Genomic DNA, 18,645 nt, shown 5'->3' with positions numbered 1-18,645 from the left:
TTGGGGTCAACGGAGAAGATGGCAACCAATTCAAAAGACCGAATTCCGGTTACCCAGTGGTTGCGTAGGTCCGTGGCGTTATTTGTGTTTGATATGAAAGCATAGCGATTGTTTTATATTTTTTTTTATATTTCATAAAGGCAAGAGTTTTAAAAAGAAAATCTGTAAAAAAGCTGACAAATTACATAGATAAAAGTAATTCAGAAATAAAAGCACACATCCCTTTAATTTATGTTTAGTGCAAGTAAAAACTCATTAGTCCCAAAACAGTTAGTTCAGTTTTTTGACTATAGAGTCTATCCTTTTTAATAAAGACCTTTTCAATAAATTAATATGCCCCTGGCCTTTTCCAGGATAGCAGGAATAAAAATTGATTGCCATGCAAATAAAAATTCACCGATTTCTTTAGGCACGTCCATGTCGTCATGGTCGCACAGTGGGCGAAATAGCCCATCCGGCACGCATAATTTAATAACTTCCTAACGATGAAAGCCAACATTTATTATGAGATATAATGAGATTAACGATTTCCAAGCTCAAACACCTTTTATTACATATTATCCCTAAAATGTTTTTTAACACCATTAACATTAGTACGCCAATCAAAATGTTTATAGTAAGCAAATAGTTTAAGACAAGGTTTTTAACAGCAGATAAATTCCAAGAATTCAGCTGAGAAACTAAAGATATAAATCGATGTAATTATAGACCTTGTAGTCACAAACGTTTTACCGCTCAGAATTAAACATTTTTTTTAAATACTTATCAAATTGGCCATTTCGACCATTCTGCGTTATTAGAAACTTCATTGACGACTCTCAAAATTCTCTGCCCAGACAACATTGTTTTTGTTTTGTTTTGTTTTGTTTTTTACTTTCCTCGCTTTCCTGGAAACGCGAAAATATCAAAGCCGCTTCCGAGACTGCCAATCACAAAGTGCCGCGGGTGGGGCCACAGCCCATCAACTTCCGCTCCGGGTAAAGCTAACCAACCTGACACCTTAGAGGACAAGGAGCATGGCACATTAAGCTTATACATACAGGCCGTAACAATGGTTTCGAGAACATTTTAAGCTAAGCAAATAATATATGCATCGATAGGTTGAGTTTGGTTACAACAATCTTCACGAGAGTCGTAAAAATAAAAGAGATATAGGAATTCTAAGGGAATTACAATTTAACAGAAATAAATGCACAAGAACTAATCAAATTATGTCGTTTGAACTAAACGAAAATATAATTCGGAGGCAATATAAAATGACATATTCATCTTGAATTCGACTGTATACGAGTGTTTTTTGTGTACATAATCCTAGGCTTATCACAAAATCTTAGTTTCCAAAACCACAGCATCCTATAGATACTGCGAGTCTGCGTAAAGGTCGCGGAACTCAAGCAGCTGATCCAGCGCCGTATCGTACTCATCCCGCTCCAATCCAGAATTAGAGTACGCTTGCAACTTGGCCAGCTGCACTCGATGCGATTGGGCGTGCACATTGTCCAGATGCTCGCCCAGCTTGGTGGAGTTCTGTACGGCGGCCAGCATGGGTGCCGAATCCACACGACTACCCGTCTCGCGTTCCGCCCCCTCAGGCAAGCGGTAGCCATCGCGTGATATACCGGCTGCAAACATTTCATAAGGAAAAGGTAGCTGTGTCTTTAGTGGCAGTGGTGTGGCTGCCGCATTTGTAACACTTCCATGATAGGTGCACTGGTAGTATAGCTGCAGCATATGGGATATACTATCGCAGCTATAGGCAGCCATCCGAAGTTGATCGCCGGCCAGCTCCCTGGGCCGTTTCAAACGTTCCGCGGGAATGCCACGAGCCGTCACTGATTGCACCACGTAGGATGTGCCAGGCTCACAGCCCGGTGTGAGTTGTGTGAGCAGCGCGTGGTCGCCACTCTGGTCTAGAAACTCTATCAGATCCTGACCCTCCCTCAGCCCAAATGGCAGAGCCAATCCAGCGGCGGTCATCTTTCTGCCCGCTGGAGTGACGCATTCGCAAAAGCGTAGCAAAGATTCTGGCGTTTGCCGCAGGCGGTAACTCAAGGTGGCCGTGTCGAAAAAGGCGGCCAGCAGCGCTGATGTCTGGTAGAGGTTATCCGTCTCCCACTGGAGTCCCGGCAGACTGCGCGACTTCAGATTATTGTTTCGCCAGATGGTCTCCAGCGTGGATAGCGGCGTGAACATCAAAGCCTGCTCGCTGAGTTGGTGGTAGCCCAACACATTGTTTACCACCCGAATGCTGTGCGACAGGCGGGTATCTGGGAATTGGGCAAACTGTGTTAATATGCTAGATTTCTTTAAAAATCACCTTACTTACCCGCTTGGGGATAACTAGTGATCCTGGGATAGTGAAGTGGCAGCGCGAAACTCGCCCGGCTGTACTCATCGTTGAGGTGCTCCAGGCACTTCCCAGCCAGTCCGCCGAAGCCATCGTCAATGTCGAACAGCACGTGGAAGCCCTGCAGGCCATCGCACTCCTCTACATACAAACGGATACGATCGCAGAACTCCTCGTTGAAGGAGACTTCCTGCCACATTTCTGTTCCGGCAGAGTAGGTACCCAGGGCTTGGGCAGTCGGATCTCGGATCAGCCCCGGCAAGACATTCAAGGTTCTCGGGTGATACCTGGCGTAAAGGAAGTCCACCCAACTGTTTGCCGTCGCTGCCAGCTGATAGTTCTTCTCGGGCACCACAGCATTCTTGAGCAGATCCCGCTGATATTCGGAAATGGAGGCCTTCGACTGCTCCTGCACTTCCAGCTGCTCCGGTGAGCATACGCCGCTCTCCTCTGCCCGCTTGCGAACCTGTTCCAATTCCTCTCCGGTGCTCAGGGGCAGCAACTCCTCATCACGCTGCACAAAATTGCCGTACAGCTCGCCGGTCACCGGCAGATGTCCCAGGGTCCCGGACAAATCCACGGACAGCAGGCGGGGCGTGTAGGTGGTACGATTGAGGTCGTTGCGCCCTTCACGGTACAAAATATCATTGTTGGGCAGCTGCTCCTCGGCCACCTGTTCGCTTTCGTCTCCGTACCTAAAGTTGGCCTCCTGGAAATGTGTAATTCGTGAGGCTCCCGGCTGCCAAGTGGGTAGGACAACTCACCTGCTGGTTCCAGAAGTGTGTGCCCACGTAATTCGCGTACGTTCCGAACTGGAAGGTCAAAATTTCACGTGTATAGTCCATAACAGCCGGCGAAAGTGACTAATTCGGATGCAATTGCGCGAGCCCGCGGAACTATCGATTTTCGCGGATATATCGATAGCTGTGTGCGGTAATAAGCGTTCTTAATTTCGTTGATTGGATACTCTGTATTAAAAATAAATATATTTAAAAATATTATTTATAACTGCAAAAAAGATTTATATATTTTGAAAGTTTTATAGGAATATGTTATGTTTATTAATTTTACTTATGTATGTAAATATATCGATATGACCTTAATGTCTATCACATTGAGAAAAAAAACATAAGAAATACGAGGAATTTTTACAATAGAGCATAACAACCTTAATATGTAACCCGCAAAAGCCGATTGCAAACTTATCAAGTCATACGGTAAAATCTCAAAAAAGAACGGTAGCGTTTGTGGCTCCAATTGTTTAGTTATTGGATTGCAACGGATTTTATTTTCGGTCGATACGGTGAAACCTTATAAATAGGATCTCCGAAAGAAGAAGCTATAAGTCGGCTTAAACGTATTTTTAAAGAAATTGTCGATTCCCATAGATTCACATATCCATTCAGACGGAGGATAAATAAGTCAGAAAAGAGCGAATTATGAGATTTCTCTAATAAACTAGAAAAGAAGTTAAGGTGCTATACAATGTTAAGTTAAAATATTTAATTGCTGATTTTTACACACGTTACTCGTAGAATAAAAGGGTATACTAGATTGTGTAACAGGCAGAAGGAAGCATTTCCGACTATTTAAAGTATATATATTCTTGATCAGGATTAAGGATTAGGAGCCGAGTCGATCTAGCCAAACTTTATAAATTTTTTCTAATTTTATTCCCCAATTAGCTATTGATATCCCAGAAAAATGATGAAATTTCGCGTTCGCATTCACACTAGCTGAGTAACGGGTATCTAATAGTCGGGGAACTCGACTATGGCATTCTCTCTTTTTATTTATTTAATTTAATAAATGGAATATATTAAATTTTTTTTAAAGGTATTTGCTTACCTTTAAAAGTAGATTTCAATAACTGTTTAATTCAACTATCGATAAGCCGATAAAGTCGCCGATAATTCAATGGACCGATGCCTCGCTCTTTTTCTTGTTGGGCCAGAAAACGTGCGCTGCGCATTTTCCAGCGTTTTTTTTTATACCGTCGCCCACCATGAGCCAGATGACCCAGAAAACGGTGCAATTCCACGAGCTGGAGCTGGATCAGCGCATCCTTAAGGTGAGTGCCCGGCTTGCGACCGACAGTTCCAGATTTTAAAGTGTTGCGCTCATCTTTCAGGCGGTGGCCCAGCTGGGTTGGCAGCAGCCCACACTTATCCAGTCGACGGCGATACCGCTGCTTCTGGAGGGCAAGGATGTGGTGGTGCGCGCCCGCACCGGATCCGGCAAGACTGCCACCTACGCCCTGCCACTGATTCAGAAGATCCTTAACTCCAAACTGAACGCCAGCGAGCAGTATGTGAGCGCTGTGGTCCTGGCGCCCACCAAGGAGCTATGCCGGCAGTCCCGTAAGGTGATCGAGCAGCTGGTCGAGTCCTGCGGCAAGGTTGTACGCGTGGCGGACATTGCCGATAGCTCCAACGACACGGTGACCCAGCGGCACGCCTTGTCTGAAAGTCCCGACATTGTGGTTGCCACACCCGCCAATTTGCTGGCCTACGCCGAGGCTGGTAGCGTGGTGGATCTGAAGCATGTGGAGACCTTGGTGGTGGACGAGGCGGATCTGGTGTTTGCCTATGGCTACGAAAAGGACTTCAAGCGGTTGATTAAGCACCTGCCTCCCATCTACCAGGCTGTCCTAGTCTCCGCTACTCTAACCGACGATGTGGTGCGCATGAAAGGCCTGTGCCTGAACAACCCGGTTACGCTTAAACTCGAGGAGCCGGAGTTGGTGCCGCAAGATCAGTTGTCGCACCAGCGCATTCTGGCTGAGGAAAACGATAAACCGGCTATCTTGTACGCCTTATTGAAGCTGAGACTCATACGCGGCAAGAGCATAATCTTTGTGAACAGCATCGATCGGTGTTACAAGTGAGTAAACCATACGAATCCCGCCTTAGATGCACAGGAGCCAATGATGATTAAACCACAAATGCAGGGAGTGGGCAGCTGGCAACAGTTGGCGCACGCATGACCAGCAACTAATCTTCTCGCTGACGGCATTCCCATCCGCCCCTAAATACTTACTATAATTCGTTCTAATTATTACCCATTTAAATGTTTCAGGGTTCGATTGTTCCTAGAGCAGTTCGGCATCCGTGCCTGTGTCTTGAACTCCGAGCTGCCTGCCAACATTCGCATCCACACAATTAGCCAGTTCAACAAGGGCACCTACGACATAATCATTGCCTCCGACGAACATCATATGGAAAAGCCAGGAGGCAAATCAGCGACTAACCGAAAATCTCCTCGAAGCGGCGACATGGAGTCGAGTGCTTCCCGCGGCATTGACTTTCAGTGCGTGAACAACGTAATCAACTTCGACTTCCCCAGGGATGTCACGTCTTATATCCATCGGGCTGGCAGGACGGCTAGAGGAAATAACAAGGGCTCCGTCTTGTCCTTTGTCAGCATGAAGGAGTCCAAGGTAAACGATTCAGTTGAGAAGAAACTGTGCGATAGTTTTGCAGCCCAAGAGGGCGAACAGATCATCAAGTGAGTATAGAATAACATCTTCAAAATTGTAATATTGCTAAGTGTGCCATCACTTCAGGAACTACCAGTTTAAAATGGAAGAAGTTGAGTCCTTCCGTTATCGTGCTCAGGATTGCTGGCGGGCCGCAACTCGCGTAGCTGTTCACGACACTCGAATTCGAGAGATAAAGATAGAGATCCTCAACTGCGAGAAACTAAAGGCATTTTTCGAGGAGAACAAACGCGATCTGCAAGCGCTTCGGCACGACAAGCCTCTGCGCGCCATCAAGGTACAGAGTCATCTCTCTGACATGCCCGAGTACATAGTGCCAAAGGCCCTGAAGCGAGTGGTTGGAACGTCCTCTTCCCCTGTCGGAGCCTCGGAAGCCAAACAGCCACGACAGTCGGCCGCCAAGGCTGCCTTCGAGCGGCAGGTCAATGATCCTCTGATGGCTAGCCAGGTGGACTTCGGGAAACGGCGTCCTGCCCACCGGAGAAAAAAGAAGGCGTTGTAGGGTAGCAAATGGTATCTATAGTCGCATTAGTCAATAAGGAAATAAAGTTAATATTGTTAATGTAAGCCAAACATAAAAGCGGCCGTTGAAGATGTTTGGAATTTTAAAAATGTTATTTTACCCTAAATTAGAAATGAGTAAAATTAAACGAAAAATATACCTATGTTGGAGATAGCTGCAGATTGACAAACCCAGGTTATTTTCTTTATATATATGAAAATTCTGTTAATTTAGAATTTTGTAATAGGGCTGTAAAAATAACCAATTGCACATGCACATTAACAATGTAGTTTGTTAACTCTATCGATGATATATATATATTTATTTGCATGCCCGCCAAATGTGTATGTTTGTACTTATCCAGCCGATAAGCAAGTAAGTGAATGTCTTTTTAAACTCAGAAACTTGACAAGTATATGCTTAAAACGGCCGCTGTTCGGGTGGCGGTAAGTGGTAACCACTTACCCAAATAGAGGCAGAAGGCACTATATCATTTGCTCAACTTTTCTGACAGCGGACGGAAAATGAAAATAAAAAATATCTACGAGTCAGTCACATTACCCAAAGTGCCAGTAGTTCCGTAGGTCACAGCGACGATTATGCAGCAGCTGGATACCATTTAAAGTCCATTACACCGAGAGTCCCAGGAAAAATAGATCACCATTAGGGGCGAAATATAAGCGATGCATGCGTATTCGTTTTTAACATTTTATTATTGTCATTGAAATAGTTAACATTCATACAATTATTTATTCATTTATTTATAGCGTTTATGCAATACAATAATAATCATGAGGGTAATAATGAAAAACTAGTCGGTTCGATCTGCGCGGCTTAGTATATGGCCAAGTCTGACTGTCTATATCTGTTGTTGTCTGAGAAATCGAAACGCGAAATCAGATATGGATATTGAAACGTATTGAAAATAGGGGGAGAGTTTTTGTAGCGGGCTCTAATCCATCGACTATCATAGTAATGACTTTTATAATATCGCTCCGTTAAGTGCTAAATTAAACGTAAACATTTAAGTTAATTTAGCATAATCGTAATAAAACTCGCTAGGTTTAGGTATAGGTATGCGCGGTTGGCTATCCCAGGCTCCTATGAACAGTATTATTTGACTATTTTAGATCGGATGGCCACGAGATGGAGGAACAAATGCTCTGCACACTCCATAACTCGCTGCCATTGCTCTATATAAATATATAGTTTATGGTATAACTTAGGGAAAACGAACATGAAATCACATTGCAAATGAAGAATGGACAACTAACAACTGATAAACTGATACTGAGGAACAGGCACAATCACGAAGTTAATGAATCTAGACTAAAATGCAGCCATACACATACATGTATCTATGTAGACATATCTCTATAAACGTTTGCTCTCATTATATTGTATATAATATGTATATACCATACGTTTTATGCTTTATTTGTTACGATGCTAAAAAATGTTCGCTTCAATTCAATCCCCTTTTTCAAAATCCTCGTTGTGGAAGTCCCACATTCGCTTTCTTACTTTTTTGACGTTTTTCAGTTGGTTTTTTTCTATTTTTTTTTTCTTTGTAACACACATACAGAACTTGTTTAGATTATTGTTGCAACATGACGTAAAAATATACATATTTTCATCAAAAATTACCACCGCTCAGTGCTACCGTCTCTAATTGAAGTTGTTTGTGGGCGAAGAAGGTCCTGCGGATTCGCAGGACAACACATTGCCGCTCTTTTATAGGATCTTGGTATATACACAAGTTTTTATATATGTATATACTTTGAATATACGGAAATTTCGTTAGAGTAATAAGAACGACAAAAAAAAACATTAAAATAGGTCCGAAGCGATCGATTTCCTGGCGATATCCTCAGCCGGATATAATTGGCAACCGATTTGCCGCCTCAGGGATGTGTGTGGGTGAGAGTGATTCCATCCATCTAGGCCAGCTTAGATGGGCACGTAATTGCCCTTGGGCTTGTAGAACAACTGGCCACGCATCAGACGGCGCCGAATCTCGGAGAGCAGCAGGCGTTTTTCCTTCTTGATCTTCTTGAGCACACCCTTGTTCTCCTGGGCACGACGAGACAAGTAGGGCAGCACCTCTTCGACTGGGCCATATGGTATGTACTTGTACGCCGAGTATCCCGCTTGACCTGTTGGTTTGAAAGAACACATATTATAAACACATGGAAGACAAGTGAAAGGGGTAGGCTATGGAAACAGACCCAGTGGAAAGGTAATGTAGTCGCACATGCCCAGCAGTTGGCCGAAGCAGATCACCTTGTCCTCCGGTGAGATGCCGATCTCCTTCATCTGCTGGATGGCAAATCGTACGGTGTCTTCGTTGTGCGAGGCCACCATAATACCAATCTTCCTGGCATCGTCATCACAGTCCTTCATCAGCTGAGGTTATTAATAAATACTTGGTTTATTTATAATCACTTATAACCAAAGTCCACAAATTCCCACCTTAATGCGTCGCAAGCACTCCGACAACGTCCTGTGATACATGTCCGTGGTGGCCTCGAACGTGGGATTTACCGGATCCGGGTAGCCCAGCGACTTGGCACGGTCCCGCTCCTGGTCCATATAGGCACCGCGCACCAGCTTGGCGCCGAAGTAGAAGTTCTGGCGCTTGGCCTGCTCCAGATCGGTGTTCACCTCGCGGAACGTCTCGCGCAGATAGCACTGGTACGTATTAAAGACAATGGCCTTGTCCTTGTTGTACTTGCGCATCATTTCCAGGGTGATACGGGAGATGGCCGGCTGGAAGTAAGTCTGCTCCGCATCCACCATGATACGCACATCCAAGTCCGCAGCAGCCTGAGGTTTGGAAATACCATATCAGTACGATTTCACAGCTAGAGTGAAAAAAACCATTTACCTTTACAATCGTGTTGAGACGACGGATCATGTTCCTGAACATCTCCTCCTCCTTGGGCGGTATTTGTGAGATCAGTCGACGCATCTGTCCGGTTTGGGGATCGGGAACGCGGAACGTGTCGCTCAGCTGCGAGTCCTCGTCAACAATGCCCGACCAGGGGAACAAATGCAAAATTCTAGATGAGATAGACGAGCATATAAAGTCAGATCGGTAAGAGATTAGATAATATAAACGGACTAACCCCTCCTTATCGGACGTTACATTGTTCAGGAACTCCTTGACGTCCTTATTGTCGCCCAGCGTGGCGTAATACTTTTCGAGATCCTTGATGGTCTTGTGGTGAGTCAGCACATTGCCCTGACCGCCCACCATATCCTCCATGTACTTGCGTGTGCGCATGATTACCTCGGACAGTTGCAGCTGCAAAGGAGGATCGAGGTCATCAGAGTTCATCAGTTGATAAACAAAAGCATATGTATGATTTAGATTTACAATGCTTCTCTATAGTATGGTAACATTTTAAGAGTTTTGATTTTACAATTTTAACCGCAGCAAAAAGTGAAACGTTTACGAATCAGTGGCCTTTACTATGTATCTATTAGCGTCAATTAACTGTGTTCATTTCCCATTTATTAACACCTATTAACCCCTGTGTTTCCCCCACAAATAAAGCTAAGCTACTCAATTATGTGGTTCTCAAGGGGATTACTTTGTGCGAACTTACCAGCAATTGTGGACGGCCCAGGGCGGTGAGTTTAATGGCGGTGATGCCAGTTCCAAAGGTGGCGCCTGCAGGTCGATATTCGGATCAATCGATGGTTGGTTGTTGGAAATGAAAAGCGTTTGGAAAAAGAGCAGAGCAATTGGTGAATGCAATGCGATGGCAGAGGCGAAAGTTGGAAAGCGGACTCTACAGTCATATAGCACATATGTCTAACTACGGCACATAAAAGCGTAAAAAGCTACGGATACGAGACGAGTACGAATTGAGCTGAAGACACAGAGATACGAAGCAACGACAAAACCTACGACATTGCATTACAGCAACCAACTGAAAAAGCATACGAAATGGCTAGAAAGTCAAACTAGTTTGCTTTGCTCGCTCGAAATACGGATTTGGCCATCAATGGTTACTCTTCCGGGTATTTCGGTTACTTGTTGGCATTTTGGGATGTGTCTTCGTTAATTTCTCGGCTTACCCGTGGCCACTGCCCGGGGCGCCTTGCGATCATCATCTGTTCATATTAGCATTCGCAACGAATTCAAATTGATTATGAGTTTTTGAGTTATGTGGGGGTTATTCGATAATCGATGGGTTGGTGCCATTTTCGGGATATTTGCGGGGCAGAAAAGAGAATTTATTAATCATCAGTTTTAATTTATTTCAGGGATCGAGATCGAGTATGTGAAAAGATAGAGAATAGGAGAAAGCCTAGCAGGAAACAGCCTGAAACCCCAAAAGCATTGAATGCAGGACGGGGCAACTACACAGATCTGTGGCATGTTCTCACCTAGAGCGGTCATATTGGTCATATGTAGGGACATACATAAGTGAGCAAGTTGTTTTATACAACATTCTAGTTCTGATGTCATTTTGTAGGAAGTAATATTCTGATTAAAGTTAAGCATAAAGATTTGACTTGATTAAAGTCCATCTGATTGGATAAAGAAAAGCTCAGAGCTCGATATGTATGTATGTCTGACATTTGTTCAGTACACAAAAAACAAAAAAAAATAAAAATAAAATGCATGCTTAACGTTTAGCAAGGAATGCGTTTGCTTTTGCACGTTCTAAATTAAAACATTTGTACAGAGGATGTCGGGGATGGTGAGATGGAACTCAAGGAACTTGCATGCCGGAGTCAGCTATCGGGAACCAGCGAGTAAAACTGGCCAAGAACATACCCGAAACAGCCTCCAGACACTTGATGAAGATCTCCATGTTCCGCTCGCAGGTGGCCTCGTTCAAGTAGAAGTAGGTGCGAGCACTGCTGACCTTGTAGCGCCGATCCGCAAAGGACTTGTCCACATGGTACTGCGGCATGCTGCCCTCCTCCTTTTTGTCGCCTGCACTGGAGACGGAAGATCTGAAAGGAAGTGAGTGAATCAGTATGCAATTAAGAGTAACTAAACAACTATGATTATGAATATCAGGCATTGATTATACACTATTATAGAGTGTTTTCCCACTACTTAGCAGAAGGCATAGCCTCAGCATATCAGGAACTTACTCAACTTCACGTTTCTCGGCCTCCTCCTGGGTGATATCCTCCTCAACGGAATAATCGAGAATCGGCTTAACGCCAAAGGATCTTAGCCTGCAAGTGCACAAAATACATAAGTTTCCGTTTTCAAAAAGCCAAGAAAAATTACACGATATTAGTAAAATAAAAGAATTTTGAGTATGGCTTGGTTAGCGGTTCGTTGAGAAAATTTAAAGTTCTTTTGTTAAGGGGGATCAAATTCGGATTGGCGATTCGGATCTGAATGTTCGAGTAGATCTTTCATGCTTGGTACATGCCCAGGACTTGTGCTTTCTATTAGTGAGAGCTTTATGCTCGCTTAGCTTGGACATAGTTTTAGAACATTAGTGGGAAAATGTGTGTCATATATCTACATACATGTGTGGCATATACATGGATGGTAAAAATAATAGCAAACTTTCTAAATTATCCACTCAAATTGGTCATTAACTACTCAATCTGTTGCTCAGTTAGCATTGAATTAAGCCAGTATTTGAAGAGCACGCCATCGTGTTTTTGAGTGCTATTACTTCGTCTGAAACCATTTATATGCACATGTAGTATCGGATATACATATATATATATATATTGGGATGCATGGGATGCTCTTGGGTAGGGGGAGGGGGTTAACCTCTCTAGGGCGGGCACGATCGTGTGACGATTCTCGCCGGCCACAAAGTGTCCGTAGAAGCTGGACTTCATCAGCAGGACGAAGAGCTTCTGGCCGAGCAGGTTGCGCGCCAGTTTCATCAGCTGTTTATCGGCGTTATCGAAGTTCGTTCGATTATTATCGGTAAATGTGTTTGTCAGGGATTCCATTGCAATACAAGTGTGGGCATTTAAGCGGGTTTCGCATAACCGTTTCACAGCCCGTTTCGCGGCCAAAATAATAACATGAAGTAAACACAAAACCATAGGGCGGCAGAAAGCGATATGGAAACGGGAAAAAAAAACAAGAAAAGAAAAGAAAAAGAAAAAGGCGATAAGTGAGTGGGAGTGTCGTGGTGGGCAATTACCTTTCCAGTGTGGGTATGATCTTGATCTGATCCTCGCCGGCGACAAAGTGGCCATAGAAGGTCGCCTTCATCAATAATGTAAATAACCGTTGACCCAATACGTTCTTTGACCATTTCATAAGCTGCGAAATTTTCGTTTGTTTTGATCGGTTTTATGCGGCATACATAGTAAGTTTGTAAGTTTTTGTAAGTAGGTTTTTTTGGTGTTTTTCGATATTTTGTCATGTTGTTTGCGGCGTCAAAAATTGAATTCGATATAGTTTTAATTTTCCGTTTTAGGCAATACAAAGTTGATATATGTAACAAGGACAAAGAGTTTTTGCAATATACAACTAATATCCATCGATTCTAGCTGAGATCCCTCATCCGCCCAGGTTCTTTCAATTTTTCAGCGCCTGAATCGCACATAAATCATTTGGAACTTGGCCAAGTGGTAAAATAAAAAACGTGAACGGAGTCAAGGCCAAAATCTTTGCCAAAGTCCAACAAAACAGCGTGGAAAAATGCGACAAAAAGTGCGGAGGCGGCAATGTGTATTACTCTTCAGAGGCTGCACGTCATTTAAACGAGTGTCAGGCTAAATACGCATATAAACATCACCTTTCCAAAATGAGCCTAGTGCTCAAGGAAAGACGATCCGCCGCGGAACCATCAACTTAAACAGATATCCGCTGAACATATGTACATATATAAGTGATGCGAATATTGAAATTTTAGTGTAAGAAAAACAAACAAACACTTCCTGAAAAGCCGAAAAATAACGCAAGAGATTGTACAGACTCTTATCCAAACCTATTAATGCAAGATTTATGCGACTAGAGACAATACTATCCCTTCGGAAATATTAATTTATTTAAATAAACTCGCAATGCACTATCCAGCTTTGTGAAAACGAGAAAATGTTAAACTGCACTTAATAAAACTCGGCAATAAGGACAGGAAGAGATCGCCTAACTTGGGAATCACCAAGTTTCCGGTTTCCGGGCAACCCATGTTCCTTACAAGGTGGAAAACACAAGAGCATTGGCCTCTGATTAATGATTCCCTTGCACGTGTGCGCTTTGCTTGATGCGGGATCCATCAGATGAATGAGATTCTGAGAAAGGACAGGTGGGGAAAGAAAAGAGCATTCTCCGTCTGGGGAAACCGGTTTCGTCGAGAACACTAAAGTAATTAATTGAATACAAAGTTGTCGAAAGAGCACACTGCCGACAATATAAATACACCATCACCAAAACTGGTTACATAAAACAAATTTTCGTTTCGCATTATATTTTTTTTGGGTATGGCATGTTTTGCTTTGCTAGTCTTTTAACTTTTCTTTGGCAGACAATTCGAAACCGAGGACAGGTGTTTGCCGTTGAGCTCTGGCCCCAAAAAACAAAAAAAACAAAAAAAGCTGCCCCAGCAGAGCCAACACCACCCCCGGTCACCTAGCACCTGGCACCTGCCACAGTACCCCATCCTCAACCATGTTTTTTACCCATCAATACCCAACCCATTCTCACATATCACGAGACCCACACCGCTCCTCAGTCCCCAAAAGCAATCGACGCGCTACTGTAAATAGAAATGGCGAAAAAATAAGTACACTCTGATACAAATTCAAACGAATATGAGACCCCAATTGTGTTATTGAACTGTGTGCAACAGTTCTTGAGAATGTTCTCACTATATTTAGTACCAAAAGTATAACTAATTGAATGCTAGAACGCTCAAAATCGATTGTGCAAACGATGTTTTCAAATAGATTGCGCCGAGTCTGGTAAAGGAATGGCTTACCAATTTTTTTCTAGTGCAGAGATGTGGGCAAAGTCGATGTCTGACTAATGCCACATGTGATGTGATGTCTACGGTCCCAGGGAGCTGTGCGGACATTCTCTGTGACGTCCATTTAGCCACCCATATATGCAAATTGCATCGAGCGGGGCGAAAAAATGATAAATAAGTAACAGTCTTGGCGACGCATGCACTTTGAGTAATCGATAAGCAATCAAACGATCGCCGACGCTATTAAATAGAAGCACGCTAGCGAGAATGGGGTAAATGCGAGGGGTTTTCCAACGATTCCGATTGGCGCTCATTCGGGGGCCTGACTATATAACGACCTATATATACTATGCAGTCCTACACAGTTCACACAATCCATACGTCTCGCTGAGTAAATACGCACGAGTTAAGAGCAAATAGCGGACCGGGCAAGGTCGCCATCGCAGCGGCAATTTGCATGCCAAAGTTTCCCTTTTTCCTGCCGTCAATCAGGCACTCATTCAATCTTCTGTGCGACTGCAGCACCTGCCAGAAAGTGGCAACAAATGCAACAAGCAATTAGCCAGGAATTCATCAACACGAGGGGAGCAAACGAAAACTCGCTGCGGGTCGGGTGAATTGAAAAGCGGAAGCAGGGCGGAAAATCGGAAGGAAAGCAGCCAGCCACCTGACACGGGCTTCGGTTGCCCGGAAAATCGGAATCAAGCGAATGGAAGCTTGGCAGGATCGAAAAAATTCATGAATAAGACAAAAAAATTCATGAATAGAAAAAAGGAAGCAAACAAAAAAATTAAATATTCTTCTACGTTCAGTTTCAGACAACTTTAACATTATACATACATGGAATTCAATAGCCCTAGCTGTTCATAACTTTTGTTTACTCTTCAAGTGTCCAAGAATCCATGTACATGAATATATTTAAATAAAGCATTTTAAAGGAAGTATTTATAAAATAAATGAATGAATTATAATAAGTTGAAAGCAGCAGAAGAGGACAGAAGAGGCGAAGAGTCAGCACACACTTCGAGAGTTGAAACAAATGGTTTCGAAATCGGTCACTATCTAAAACGATACTTACTTAATTGTAATATTAAGAAAGCATTAAGCAGGGGTTATGTACTAACAGAGCCCCAGATTTCTCAGCAAACAGAACCAGAAACAGAGAGCTAGAGAGAGAGAGAGAGATCTCAGCTAGTCGATGGATTGGACCAATTCAAGGGTCAAAGGTCGCAGGACTCGGCAGAGGAGGAGTGGGGGACACCGATTAACTCACCGTCATGTTGTGCTCGACCAGCTTCTCGCTGGAACATATCATGTAGACGAGATAGGCGCGTATTAGCTCTCCAGTGGTCTTGCTCTTGAAAGCAGCAATCGGATCATTAAAGCTCACGTCCAGGGGATCCCTCTGCGGCGAGCCAGCGGGCGAGGGGTTCTTTTCCTGGGACGACTCCTGCTTCATCGATCGCTTCACCGTCTCGCTGGAGACCACCTCCGGTTGGACCAGAGTGGAGGCCTGCAGCGGCCGGTCGCCGCTGTGCAGGAAGCGCGCTCCATTGACTCCTCTCGTGGACTCCGATGCTGCTCCTTCTCCGGCGATGCTGGTGCTCCCGCTGCCGCGCTGATGGAAACTCCGGCAGGCGGCGACGGCCACGGAATTGCTCGACTTGCTGCTATTACGGCCGTAGACCAAACTGATGGCTGTTCGTTGGGCGCTCAGCGAACGGAGTAGAGCCATTACAAGGGATTCTGCGGTTTATTTACGCTTTCTGCTCTTCGGCTTTTGAGACGGTTATTGAAACGCACTCCAATCTCGGTTGTTGCTGCAAAAAGAAAACAATGGAAAGCAGAGGTAATTTCACTATTATCTCTACAAATCACTACGAATCTGAGGGAAGACAGTGGCGTAACGAAGAGATTACTAAAGGTGGTTATCTCGTTTTCAACTCGATTACAATAACGTTTTAAAAAGTGGAAATGTGGTACATATATAACAAAATTATTACGACTGTTTCAAAATATGCATTGATTTTCAATAAGATCATATAGAATTGATTTAATTGTAATTGGATGATATCTAATTAATATAAAAATAATAAACAAATGTATAATAAAATTCAATTTATAAAAATATTAAAATCAGTGTACATATTATTATTGCAACTTTTTGCCTAATTGTGTTTTTTGCCCCCCCACAAACCCCACGCCAACGCCAATGATCACAGCTGATTTTGTCGGAGAGCTTTTCGCTCTCCCTCTTTCGCTCGCTCCGAATGTTATACAACAAATGCGAAAAACGTGAGGCGGCGAGGGAGAGCGAAGCCGAAAAAAACAGCACAACACAATCACACGTACGCAAGTACACCTTCGAAATGTTCAATTAAAAAAGTCAATTTCTGGGCAGAAATCTATCTTTCGCTATTATGTGTCTTTTGGGTTTTCTTCTTACTTCGTTCTTATTATTTATTCTATTACGCTTTGAGCGTTGTATACGCCGCAAAAGCACGAAACCAAATGCGACGAAGACGCGTGAAAATGGGGCGAGTTGTTAAGCGACGGCAAATTCAACGAAGCGAAACGAGGAAGGACCCGAGGGCGAGAAAATCCTTTTCGCCGCTTCGCTCCCGTTTATGTAACTGTAAATGTAACCGAGATTGTACCGTAATTGTAACTACGACTGTGTGACGTCACAGGCATGCCAGCCCCGTTTGCTTCTGATTTTGATTTTGATTTGGAATTTGTTTTGATTTAATTGAAATGCGCCGAAAGCACACACTAATTGGTGTTAATTGCGGCTCTCCTTGATTCTCCCCAATTTTCGTTCTCAGTTTTCCACCCATTAACCCCTTTTCCCTTTTTCATTTTATTTATTAATTAGCAGCCCGCTAAATAATCGCCAGACGGGAGGCTGCAATCAATCGAAAAAACTTGGCGGGTTTCATTGCACAGATTTCATTACACTTCATTATGGGCTATATCAAGTTCTGTCTCGCTCTGGCCGCCTTGGTTAAAGGGAAACAGGGAGCTGCCGTACTTAAATTGCGAATTCATCTGAATGGTTTTTTTTTTTTTGTTTTTTTTTCTTCATTTTTCTTATTTGTTGCTATGCGGCGAATTGTACCTATTATATAACACTGCTTACTGCTCTCTACCTCGCTTTGTAGAGATCCTTTTATGATACGAATACAACGCAGCCACTCACATGTACACTGCAAAATTTCGCTTGGGTTTGTGGGTTTCCTCTATTTGCTCGATATAAATTTTGCTTTAACGGTTGTTTTGTCACTTCAAAAAAAACAAACTACGATACATAACCAGCAACGACCCAAAAACAATAATAAGGGTAAACAATACAATTTTGTAGAATTTGTAGAATTGCCAAATATAGTTTTTCGGAAAAACTCGTGTTTGTTTGACAAACTTCTCACAGCAGCCTGCGAGAAAAGTAGAAAAGTTCCCGTTTCTGTCAGCGCATTTGCTCACCTCACAAAAGACACACAAGTACAAGTACAATTATAATTATTTTTCGGTTTTTTCGAGTCAATGTTGTTCTTTTCGAGGGTTTTTGGTTTTTGCTGCTGCAACAGAGAGCGTGAGCACGCGCAAGGGTCTGAATTCGCGAATAAACTGAAACACATGAAGCGAAATTAAGGCCAACACGGCGAAAGCTCGTCCAAAAAAGCTTGAGAGAAATTGTTGGACCAGTCGGTGAGGGGCAGAAAGGGGATGGGCCACCCCCAGCAGCTGTTTGGGCTGCACGTGAGCGAAAAAAAGAAACCCGATCGAAAATTAATCGCCATCTTGTCAACTCTTATTACCCAATAAAAATCGGCACGCTTATCTAGGCCCCTGGCGGTTGGCCGGGAATCTTCGGTGCTCTTATCTTATCAATGGACTCCCACACCAGCGTCCAACAAAAACGAACCATTCCTTCTATTCATCTCTCTCCCTGTCTCTTTCTTGACAACCGGCGTCTTGCAACACTGGCCTCGCAAACAGGCTTGCTTTACACCCAGATCACTGGAGAAATATATCGATACGAAATATACGCTCGCAAAATTTGAAATTTAGTTTCAGGTACGAAAATTATTCAAAATGTTTCTCTGTGTAAAGAACGCTTATCGTGGACTCAAGAAAGTATCAAACAGATTTATTTTAATTGCACTATTTACGCAAATATAAGGCCACCAAATGAATATAAGTTTTCTAAATCTTTCTAATCGGACCCTCCCAAGCCAAATATTTCCTTTTGCTGTGTGCCGAAAGAAGGGATTTTAGAAAAGTTTGAATTATTGTTAGTTACAAAATTGAGTATCCGAACTATTTGTTACTTTCAGCTCGCAATATAAATATAATATAAATATCGATAGTTATCGCCGTCTCA

The 18,645-nt window shown here is 43.3% G+C and overlaps 3 protein-coding genes and 2 non-coding genes across 20 annotated transcripts, besides 1 other annotated feature; 3 read left to right on the top strand and 2 right to left on the bottom strand.

The window, feature by feature from the left end:
- Positions 1–670: 670 nt before the first annotated feature.
- On the bottom strand, positions 671–3,227 carry mst (misato). 2 transcript variants are annotated; one of them, NM_001298589.1, is made up of 3 exons: positions 3,112–3,227; positions 2,327–3,056; positions 671–2,267 (listed from the first exon to the last, which is right to left on the bottom strand). In NM_001298589.1, exons 1-3 carry the CDS (start codon positions 3,190–3,192, stop codon positions 1,354–1,356), a joined length of 1,725 nt encoding a protein of 574 aa, NP_001285518.1. In that variant the 5' UTR covers positions 3,193–3,227; the 3' UTR covers positions 671–1,353. The 2 variants fall into 2 exon arrangements, with proteins under 2 accessions (NP_001285518.1, NP_523435.1); NM_078711.5 differs by having other exon boundaries at positions 1,221–2,267.
- A 778-nt stretch (positions 3,228–4,005) lies between these two features.
- Positions 4,006–4,138: a mobile genetic element.
- Positions 4,139–4,257: 119 nt separating this feature from the next.
- Positions 4,258–6,686, top strand: Ddx56 (DEAD-box helicase 56). Of its 2 annotated transcripts, none has more exons than NM_078710.4 (4): positions 4,258–4,418; positions 4,479–5,230; positions 5,426–5,854; positions 5,913–6,686. In NM_078710.4, exons 1-4 carry the CDS (start codon positions 4,353–4,355, stop codon positions 6,346–6,348), a joined length of 1,683 nt encoding a protein of 560 aa, NP_523434.2. In that variant the 5' UTR covers positions 4,258–4,352; the 3' UTR covers positions 6,349–6,686. The 2 variants fall into 2 exon arrangements, with proteins under 2 accessions (NP_523434.2, NP_001285517.1); NM_001298588.1 differs by having other exon boundaries at positions 5,913–6,533.
- Positions 5,269–5,359, top strand: snoRNA:MeU6-A47. The gene has a single exon (NR_002137.1). It is a non-coding gene; the product is annotated as a snoRNA:MeU6-A47 (small nucleolar RNA).
- A 358-nt stretch (positions 6,687–7,044) lies between the features above and the next one.
- slgA (sluggish A) lies at positions 7,045–18,202 on the bottom strand. Of its 14 annotated transcripts, none has more exons than NM_078709.4 (12): positions 17,464–17,892; positions 15,538–16,084; positions 12,495–12,616; positions 11,467–11,553; positions 11,141–11,322; positions 10,435–10,470; positions 9,960–10,024; positions 9,477–9,655; positions 9,236–9,410; positions 8,821–9,174; positions 8,577–8,754; positions 7,045–8,504 (listed from the first exon to the last, which is right to left on the bottom strand). In NM_078709.4, the coding sequence occupies exons 2-12, from the start codon at positions 15,997–15,999 to the stop codon at positions 8,299–8,301; spliced, it is 2,046 nt and encodes a 681-aa protein (NP_523433.2). In that variant the 5' UTR covers positions 16,000–16,084; positions 17,464–17,892; the 3' UTR covers positions 7,045–8,298. The 14 variants fall into 14 exon arrangements, with proteins under 14 accessions (NP_523433.2, NP_728423.1, NP_001245791.1 ...); NM_167752.3 differs by lacking the exon at positions 12,495–12,616 and adding an exon at positions 12,110–12,231; NM_001258862.2 differs by lacking the exons at positions 10,435–10,470; positions 12,495–12,616 and adding an exon at positions 12,110–12,231 and having other exon boundaries at positions 17,464–17,546; positions 17,745–17,892.
- On the top strand, positions 17,787–18,569 carry asRNA:CR45611 (antisense RNA:CR45611). The gene has a single exon (NR_123977.1).
- Positions 18,570–18,645: the final 76 nt, after the last annotated feature.

This window comes from Drosophila melanogaster, chromosome X, assembly GCF_000001215.4.
Source record: "Drosophila melanogaster chromosome X".
Classification (NCBI taxonomy): Eukaryota; Metazoa; Arthropoda; class Insecta; order Diptera; family Drosophilidae; genus Drosophila; species Drosophila melanogaster.
Note: the sequence above shows the minus strand (reverse complement) of the source record. Positions and strands in the feature narration are given on the sequence as shown.